Genomic DNA, 10,746 nt, shown 5'->3' with positions numbered 1-10,746 from the left:
CCACGTGCAGGTAGTCCTTTGCTATTGTATTTATCCGTCTTTGATAATTCATTCGGGTATGTGTTGGGACAACATGATGAGACCGGAAGAAAGGAGAGAGCTATATACTATTTGAGCAAGAAGTTCACATCCTATGAGGCCTGTTACACCCTTTTAGAGAGAACTTGTTGTTCTTTGACATGGGTTCCTCAGAAATTGAGACATTATCTGTCGGATTATACACCACATCTTATTTCGAAAATGGACCCGCTCAAGTATATATTTCAGAAAGAAATGCCCACAGTAAAGCTAGCAAACTAGCAAATGTTGTTTAGTGAGTTCGACATTGTGTACATGACTTAGAAAGTAATCAAGGGGTAAGCCATGGCAGATCACCTTGCTGAAAACCCAGTAGATGAAGGTTATGAACCGCTGAACTTATTTTCCTGATGAAGAAGTATTTTTTGTAGGGGAAGACATATCAGAATCATATCCTGGGTGGAGAATGTTCTTTGATGGAGAAGTGATCTCTAGAGGATCAGGAATTAAAGTGGTGTTGGTATCTGAATCGGGGCAACATTATCCCGCAAGAGAAAAGCTTTGATTTTGATACACTAATAACATGGCTGAGTACGAAGCATGTATTCTTGGAATTAGAATAGGTCTTGACATGAATGTTCATGAATTACTGGTAATTAGTGATTCAGACTTGTTGATTCATCAGGTTCAAGAAGAATGGGCCGTGAAGAATCCTAAAATCATACCTTACGTACAATTGGTACGGAGGTTATGCAAAAGATTTAGGAAGACCGAGTTCAGACACACCCAGAGAATATAGAACGAGCTTGTTGATTCCCTCACAACCATATCGTCCATAATACAACACCCAGAAAAGAGTTATATCGATCCACTTAAGATAGGTTAAAAAGAACAACCAGCACATTGTTCACATGTGGAAGCGGAATGGGATGGGAATCCATGGTATATCGATGTGAAAAAGTACTTAGAAGCTGGCGAATATTTGGAAAAAGCAACAAGTATTTAGAAGAAAACAATTCAAATAATGGAAAACAACCTCTTTTTGAATGAAGAGGTTCTTTATAAGAGGACACCCAGTCTAGGATTACTAAGATGTGTGGATACTGTAGAAGCCACAACATTGCTTGAAGAAGTGCATGCTAGAGTGTGTGGGACGCACATGAATGGGCTTACATTAGCAAAGATTATCTTAAGGGCGGGATACTTATGGATGACTATGGAAAATGATTGTGGCTGATTTGTCCAAAAATGTCAAAAATGCCAGGTACACGGAGATCTGATCAAAGTACCACCCCACGAGCTCAATGCGATGAGTTCCCCTTGGCCATTTGAATGTTGGGGCATGGATGCTATTGTACCGATTGAGCATAGGATCATTTTGGTCGCCATTGATTACTTGACAAAGTGGGTCGAAGCTGCTTCCTACAAAGCTGTGACAAAGAAAGTTGTGGATGATTTTGTTCGCAACAATTTGATATGTTGTTTTGGAGTTCCAGAATCTATCATCATAGACAATGGAGCAAATCTGAATAGTCACTTGATGAAAGAGATATGTGAACACTTAAAAATTACCCACCGCAATTCAACTGCATATCGTCCTCAGATGAATGGAGCTATGGAAGCTGCTAATAAGAACATCAAGAGGACACTGAGAAAGATGATTGACAACTACAAATGTTGGCATGAAAACTTTCCTTATGCTTTGCTAGGTTATCGCACCACAATTTGAACCTCAACTGGACCAACTCCTTATCTATTCGTATACGGAACAGAAGCACTGATACTAGCTGAAGTTGAGATACCATCTTTAAGGATTATTCAAGAAGCTGGATTGAGCGATGTCGAATGGGTTCGTGACCGATATGAGCAATTAACATTGATTGATGAGAAAAGAATGAGTGATATTTGTCATGGCTAGTTGTATCAACAAAAAATGACTCGCGCTTTCAACAAGAAAGTAAGAGTTCAAACATTGGATGTAGGCCAATTGGTGTTGAAACGCATTTTCCCTCATCAAGACGAATACAAAGGGAAATTTGCACCTAACTGGCAGGGACCGTTTGTTGTCCACAAAGTATTATCAAGATAAGCTTTGGTGCTAGCAGAGACGGACGGTCAGGTGTGGCGCAAAGGTATCAATTCAGATGCCGTCAAGAGATACTACATTTGAAGGATGATATTTCCTTCCTTCATTTCCTTGTAATTGTAGTTTGTTTGTAATCATTATTGCATTTATTCCTTGAACATTCCCCGTTTGAAGAACTACGTCTAACGTGAATTCTCAAGAATGAGATACGTAGGCGGTCTATATCGGCCTCAGTCACACCTTTATCCATTTTTTACATTTCCTTATCAAATTTTCTATTTTTGTTAGCCCTCAAGAGAGGAACTACGTTTGACCTGATTCCAGCCTCAACAGGATATGTAGGCGCCACAACGGTTCGGTCATATTCCCAATAAGATTTCCATTTCCCTTCATAATGGAAACTGGGACAGAATTTTTGAGAGGATCTCAAAAATTCTACAAAAAGAGTTACTTCCTACAAACAGAGGTCAAATATCATATCAAAATGTGCAATTAGGACATGATCTTGAGAAAATCTAATTTTTTTCTGCAAGATATCATGACTTCCGTGATCACCATCAGATTTATTTTTGAAGCATCTAACTCGGACAGAATTTTTGAGAAGGACCTCAAAAATTCCATCAAGGATACTCAGACCTTCAAAGTCAACTTCAATTTCCTCAAATTGACGTGTTCTTAAAGGGTGTTAGGTTGCCAGCAAGCTACCTCTCATGTCAAAATCTGAGACAAAGGATGTTCTATTCGTGTCGTGCATGTTGTGACAGTTCATTGGCAGAGATTTTCTTTTAAAACTATTTTTCAAAAAATGCATACATAGCAAATGTTTTAATTTAAGTATGATCTTGTCTTTTGTCTACTGCCATTCGTAGGGTCAACCAAACTTCGAAAGATAGTGAGACAAGGAGTAAGGCGCGCACTACTAGAAATAAGGCCTACGACAACGGCTTTTTTAGCAACGCTGAAGCAACCATTACTATAGACTGTCTATTGCAATGGTTTGAACTGTTGCCAAAAGGGTTGGCTATTATTGCTACGGCTAGGTAATAAATTTGTTGCCATTGTGTGAAAACTGTTGCAATAGATCTACATATTGCATCGGTTGCTAGAACCGTTGCCATAAAGTCATCTATGGCAACATTTAATGCGAATTTTTTTCTATTGGAACGGTTATTAAATACCTCAATAATTTCCCTCTTTTATTTTGGCTGAACCCGCCAAAAAAATTTCATTCTATTATATTTTTAACAGATTTTTTAAATACAATTTATTTTGCTCTTTATCAAACATCGATACAAACGAGGCAAACATTTTCTAAGCTCATTTCCCATCTCTTCAACAAGAACACAGAAGCTGTCACTATTCTTCTCTTTGAACTAATTTTTCATCCATTCAGAGCAGATCGAAGCAACACAGAAGTTGTGGAGCTTTGCATGGATATTAATCTTATTGTAAGTTCTTCATGTCTGTCATTTTAGGGAAAACATAAACCCATTTTTTCTTCCAATATAAATCCATTTCTCTCTTCAAACCTCTTGTGAAATCCAAAGAAATGGAGGGTTGTATGTTTTCTTGTAAAATCTGAGAAATCTAGAAGTCTTCTTCAACTGCTGTAAGTTCTCTTCTTCAATCTTTGAGGTTATAGCCGAAGAAACTACAAGTTTGAGCTTATGAGGCTTTATTCTTGAATCTCTTCTTTTGTCTTTAATCTTTGGGTGTAGTTAGTGTATTTGATGTATTTCTCTGATTGTGGGGTTTTTTCCATTAAATTGTAGCTCTTATGGGTTTAATGTTTTGTTGGAGTTATGATCAAATTGACTACTCTAGACCATATTTAACTTGACATTGATGATGTATATCTTGTCCATGAGTTATTCAATCGGATTTGAATACCCTTGCATAGATAATGTCTTCATTGATGTCACCACTCACTCGAGTAGGATATCAAAAAATCACTTCTTCTTTTTTTGAAGATTTACGTTACAGCAACAGGAAACAAGAGATACATTAACATGAGAATAGAATAAACTAAAATTTGTTACTGGTTGGTACTAAAATTTGCTACTGATTTGAAAAGTGATATTCTCTGCCAATCATCACCATCCAGAGCATTGCACCATCTACTCTGGCCACCGCTTCTCGCCTCCGTTAGAGTCCGCCATGGTTTCTTGAGCTATAGCCATGGTTGTAACTTGTAAGTGCTCCCTCTCTTTTTTTGCATTTCTCAGTTAGATTCTTTCCGATTTATCAATGTATATAAGCTGATGTGAAATTCCATGGGTGGATAATTTCTTGTATATCATCATTATACTTTTGTTTTTCCTTTTCTCTCCTTTACTGATTCCTTCTAATTGTTGAAGTACCTCTTTTTTTTACTTTATTAACTTATTAAAAGTGCTATTGTTTGACATTATTTTAGATCTATTTCTTATTATAATAGAATGTAGCTTGTTTTATGACTTTTCTGTAGTTGATTCTTCGTGGATGTCTTCTTGAAATGGACTTGTATCTGCTCATGAATTATAAAATAATTATTCACCTGATTATCTTGCTTTGGATTCTCAAATTTGGTACTTCCAGTTTGTCCAAATTGAGAAGTTTCCTCCCTCTGATAGTAACTCTCGGAATGTATATTTTTGGCGTCCTTCCACCTCAAATGCTTGATTAGCTAGATATTAAGCTAATGAATTCCCTTCCCTATAAATGTGTTGAATGTTTATTGTTGTATCTCTTATGAGAGCTAGAGTGTCTTCCACAATAACTCTAATATTCCAAGGTATCTCCAATTTTCCCTGTAGTATATTTTTCAGTAACAATGAGTTCGTCTCAATAGTTACTCTAGAGTATCCCCTAGCTACATAATTATAGATTCCCTCCTTAATTGTCACTTCTTCTACTTCCACATTAGTTGTTTTGGATATCTCCTTTGCTTGTGCATAGAAGAGGTTACCTTCTTGATCTCTTAGGCAATAAGCATAAGAACTCTTGCCTCGATTACCTTTATTTTCAACATCTATGTTACACTTGATGTTATTTGCATTTGGGGGCTTCCAACTGATCTCTTATAATAAATCTTTGGCATGTAATCCTCTAAGTATTATACCTTGTCTAACCAGTTGGTGGGGAATTGTTTCAAACGTAGAAAAATTGTCATTGCAAAATGGCATACATTTAGAGTAACCTGATAAACAACTCTGCTTTATGTCATGTTTACCCATGTTTGATAAAATTTCTTCTACTCAAAATTCCCCATAGTATTATAGAAGGCATAACCTTCATAATTTGTTAAAGCTTTTGACCTACTAGTGTTGTCTACCATGTTACTAGCACTTGATTTCCGTTCTATCCTTCTAAGCTTAAACCTGCAAATTGACCAACATAGACCCCTAAATTCCTTACTTTTTATGATTGTTGTAGGCGTGTAGTATTAGTTAAAAGAAAAAATCTAAATAGTGTACAAGAATATCTACTTGACGATTCAATGCCAATGAGTGTTCTGGTGAGCACCTCAATTTCTTATTATTGGTATACGAGATGAATTTGCACTAGGAGGATCACACGAGTACTTATATGATTAAGTACTTGATATAAAGAGAATTTTAGGTATTGACTTTTACCTAAGTGTGGTTGGTGCTGCTAATTTCATACGAATCATATTGATCACAATTGTGGATCATGTAAAAAAATGTGGCAAGAATTAGTTTGAAAAGAATCTAAATAGCAATAGATTGGATTATTTCTACAGTGAACTTGTACCTATGTAATTTCCCTTATTATTTTGTTTTAAAATATGAGTATTAATACGATAATTTAACTAGTTGAATACCTGTGTTTCAATATTATTTACCTTAAATTCTGTTTTATCACTTTTAAAGAGTGTTTTGACTTGATTTCTTATAATAATAAAAAATCACTAGGGATTCTTTTTGGAAAAAGTATTGAACATTGTTGATAGATGTTGCATCAACATTGAACATTGTTTCCCACGCCCACAATCATGTACCTTGCTTGATTTAAGTTTTTTGCCTTCTTCCAAATTGGAAATACGCTTTCTGTCAATGTATGTTGACTTAATGTTGTGCTGCCAACACAATAATGACCTCTCTTCTTACACCAACTTCGATATTGTCAACCTCTTAACTCAGAAGTGGATTGCTATTCCCCCTGCCCCTCCGGCCTATTAGTTGATTCCTCATCTTCTGGTTTTGTTTGTAAAAATAGTACTAATAGGATCAGGACAGTCCTGATTGCTGATCATTATTTTAAAACGCCTAGCTTTTAGATAAGGATCTAGCTATTTTCTTCAGAAAAGGGTGAACATAATTGTTTCAATGTTTCATCAGCACGTATGTTGAAGAATAATTGATCTATACGTATTATTGTCTATGAAAGGTTACTTCATTGAATGCATGTCGGTGGTATATTTGTGTATGATCCTTTCTTGGATCCCCAATGATTGTCTAATTTTATTGAACGTCCTTATTGGTGAGTTAGAATATGATCTGAACTTCATGTGAATCCATTAACTATTTTCCATTTCTTGAATGTCCATAAGTCGTTGATAACATAAATTTGAAAGCATGATAAGCTTGGTATGATGTTTCTACTTTTCCATAGTAGTTAAAAGTATTAAGTATGAGCTATTTTTTATATTATTTCTAATTGGTATGACATCTTATTTTCTAAATCTGTCTTATGAACATATATTTTTGTAATTAATCTATATTATTGTAGGTAAAGAAGTGGTGATTACTTGTTCAGCGGAACATAATGCAAATTTGAAGTATTCAATTATATATATATATATTTTTTTAACTTCATTTATTCAATTATTGTAAGGCACTTTATATTTCAATTATAGATGCCTAATAATCAAATTTGAATTATTCATACTTGCAAGGAGCATAAGATTTTAATTGATAGTAATATTAGATCGAATGCATGGACAAGAGGAAGGAGTCATAATCGAGATTTTGGCAACTGGTTCAAAGAGAAAGTTAAAAATGTTGAAGTGCCTAATCAGTTAAGATGGTTCAAGGTATGGCGTTTAATTTTTTTTCCTCTTCTTCATTTAAGTCTTTCATCCATCTTTAATTATAGCTTTTCCAGTTGAATGTTGAGTTTTCTACTCACTTTTTATGTATAGATTTATCTCTATCAGGCCCTTGTTTTGAGCATTTAGGGTAAAGTAGGAAGAGAACCTTGGACTCTTCTTTTCCTTTTCCAAATGTTTTGGTTGTTAAAATGTTTGTCTTTGAATCATTGCTCTCTCATTAGTGTGCCATCTTAAATTGTGAAATTATTATGGCTCTTATTTGTAAGTGAAATTGTTGGACAGTTGGAAACGATAAATCTTTAGCACTAAAGGGTTGGCCTATTGCTGACACAGATGAACCGTTGTTGTAAGTGCTAGTTTGTAGACCATTTGTGTGTGTAAATAAGCGGCTTGTACATGGACTCTTTTGAAAAAAAATCAGCTCTAGGCTCTCTAAGTATGGTAGATCAATGCCCGAAGGTTGCAGCTACTACTTAACCATGATGTCTCCAATCTTTTCCTATATGTAGTGGAGTCTGGATGATGTTTTGGATACTTATAACTTGTGTGCTTGGTGTGTGCGTGTGATTTATGATGCCTTTGAATAATTTTTCATTCTCGACTATTAGAATTGGCATAAGGAGTAATGTTCTGTCTGTTTGCGTACAAAATATCTAATGAGCATCATCACACAATGTTATTTTGTATTTCTTCTAAGGAGGAATATTGGTTCTTCACGTTAGAGAAGACCTATTTTGGACTAGTCATTTTTTTGTTTTGGTCGACCTTGATAACTATCATGGCTTGAATTTGACTAGTCATGGTGAATTGGAAGGGTTTTAATAAAGTCTGAAGGTTCTGCCCCTTCCTGTTTGGTTGTTAAAATTCCTTCCTTTGAAAATTGGTTTTTCCTGATATTGTGGTATACTTTGGTTCACTGCTAGTGTTGTTATATCTGAGTGTCATGTTTATTTTATTACATATTCCCCTTACATGTGTTTTGTTAATGCGTCTCTCTTTCAATACAAAGCTAGATTACCAATTTTTGAGCCATTTGTATCGCCCAAGCAGCCCTCCACCCACTAAAAGAAAAACAGTTCCAATCTGAGCTTATTGTGTACAAAACTAAGTATACTTCCTTGCCTTTTTTCTTTATACATAATTTATCTAGTCAATACTATTAGGTTGAATGCACTAGGTGAAAGAGGATAAAAACTCCGACTTATATAACAAGTGATATCTTCACTTACGAATGTTTGATTGGTTGTAAAGGACAGTAAGAGTAAATAAACTTATCTAAGTTGGGCCCATTGATATTCTGCATTGTTGTCTCTTTTTCTTCTAGGTATATTTTGCAATAATTCATGTGTTTCATGTTAAATCTGTGGGAATGATCATCTTCAAAATTCGATTGAGAGCCATTTCAGGTTACTGAATACAAAGTTTGTGTTAAAGGCTAACAGGCAGGCTGCGGTTATTATGTGTAACAACAAAGTGACCAAGTCCTATGCTCTGGATGCACTACATGGATTCTTGTTTATTGTATGTGAAACATTAAAATAAGGCAGAACAAGGACCTTAACCATATTATGTGTAATTTAAAAATGTCAATATGGAAGAAGATGGTTAAATAGTTTGAGTAAATAAAGTTTACTTTAAGTAATTGGCCTAAATGTAGGTTATTTTTATTATTTTCTGCTACTATAATGCACCAACCTCTTCTAACATATTGATATTAAAGTATGTGGTGATATAAGGAAAAAGTGTACATTGCAGGAAATGCACTTTTGGCACATTACATATGCTCGATAAGTGTAGTATGAGGTTTATCTAGCTAAGTTTACCTTCCATTTCTTTGATTTTGCCTTTTTTCTTTATGCACAGTTGATTGAGCAAATGATATGTTTCTTATTTCACTTACACTGATGTGGAGTAGATCGAGACAAATGATTTAATTACTTAAATCTGATCTATCTTTATTCCACATTTGCTCTCAATAAATTTTTATTTATGGTCTTTTATACGAGGAGAAGGTAACCAAGGGGATGATGAAAGCAGCAATGAAGACCTTACTTGATATAATTGATTGAAAGTTGTAGAAACCTATTGCTTTAGCTCGACTCTTTTGCTTCTTGACATTATGAAACTTTTGTTCAGCTACAATCTTTTGTTTTAATTTCTATTATATGAAACTTGTGCAAACTATTGAAAACATGTGTTTTGGTATATATATATTTTACGTTTATGGATATTGTGACTGGGATATTTTGAATTATATATATGAGTCGACTATATATTTAGTCGTTTTCTTTCGTGATATGATTTAGAGAATTTTTTTATAAATTGTTGTTGATTTTCAAATATATATAATACTCAAGAAACATGAACTATTGCAACAGGTTGGGAAACATTGTAGATTCATATAGATTGGTTGCAATAGAAAATAAAATTGTTCCTATATCAATAAAAATTGTTGCCATATTATTTAAAAAAGTGTTGCAATAAGAACAACCTATTGCAACAGACTTTATTGCAACGGTTGCTAATCATTACCACAACCCCTAATGCAACAATTGTTAAACGTGACAACTGCCGTAATATTATAGTGCATATAGATGGAAGGAAAACCATTGCAATAGAGGTACCTATAGCAAGGCTTTCAGGAACCATTACATTAACTGTTACAATAGAGCTATAGTAACGTGAGCGGATGAGACAGTTGACAAATCGTTGTTGTAGCGCTATGGCAACGATTTTAGGTCCTATTGCAACACATATGAAACTGTTGTTGTAGACCAAATTCTAGTAGTGGCGACTTGAAGAAATCAACACAGATCAATGTTCCAAAACTAACATTTTTTTTATGGATGCAGGGTATAATAAGATCATCAAAGATACTATATTTATCAACCATTCATTTCAGTAGAACCTCTCAGTAAGTATCTGATAGTCAGTGAAACATCTCTGTTTGACCTGAGTATGACATTCATAGTCAAATCCATTATATTCTAACCTCCAAGAGGGCCATTGCATGTTCAAACCGTCGAGAGGGCCATTGCATACAAACCGCCAAAAAGGTCATTCATATTCAAACTACCGAGAGGGCCTTCATATTCAAACTGTTGAGAGGGCGATCATATTCAAACCGCCAAGAGGGCCATTCATATGCAAACCGCCGAGAGGACCATTCATATTCAAACCACCGAGAGGGCCATTATATTCAAACCGCCAAGAGGGCTATTCATATTCATACCGCTGAGAGGGAAATTCATATTCAAACCGCCGAGAGGGCCATTCATATTCAAATCGCAGAGAGGGATATCATATTTAAACCGGAAAAAGGGCCATTCATATTCAAACTGTCGAGAGGGAAATTCATATTTAAATTGCCAAAAGGGTCATTGCATATCAAAATGCCAAGAGGGGCATTTATATTCAAAGTCTCTAAGAGAGTCATCTCATATTCATTCGCCGAGAGGGCCATCATATTCAAACCGCCAAAAGGGTCATTCATATTCAAACCGCCAAGAAGGCCATTCATATTCAAATTGCCAAGAGGGCCATTGCATACCAAAATGCCGAGAGGGCCATTGCATATTCAACCGCTGAA

General features: G+C 35.1%; 1 protein-coding gene across 1 annotated transcript; it reads left to right on the top strand.

Annotated features, from left to right (window-relative positions):
* The first annotated feature begins 601 nt into the window (after positions 1-601).
* Positions 602-1,747, top strand: LOC125829991 (uncharacterized). Its single transcript, XM_049509219.1, has 2 exons — positions 602-670; positions 1,283-1,747. Exons 1-2 carry the CDS (start codon positions 602-604, stop codon positions 1,745-1,747), a joined length of 534 nt encoding a protein of 177 aa, XP_049365176.1.
* Positions 1,748-10,746: the final 8,999 nt, after the last annotated feature.

Source organism: Solanum verrucosum, unplaced genomic scaffold, assembly GCF_900185275.1.
Source record: "Solanum verrucosum unplaced genomic scaffold, falcon-dt-bn FXZP01000054.1, whole genome shotgun sequence".
Lineage (NCBI taxonomy): Eukaryota > Viridiplantae > Streptophyta > Magnoliopsida > Solanales > Solanaceae > Solanum > Solanum verrucosum.
The sequence above is the reverse complement of the archived record's forward strand: the minus strand, read 5'-3'. Positions and strand labels throughout refer to the sequence as shown.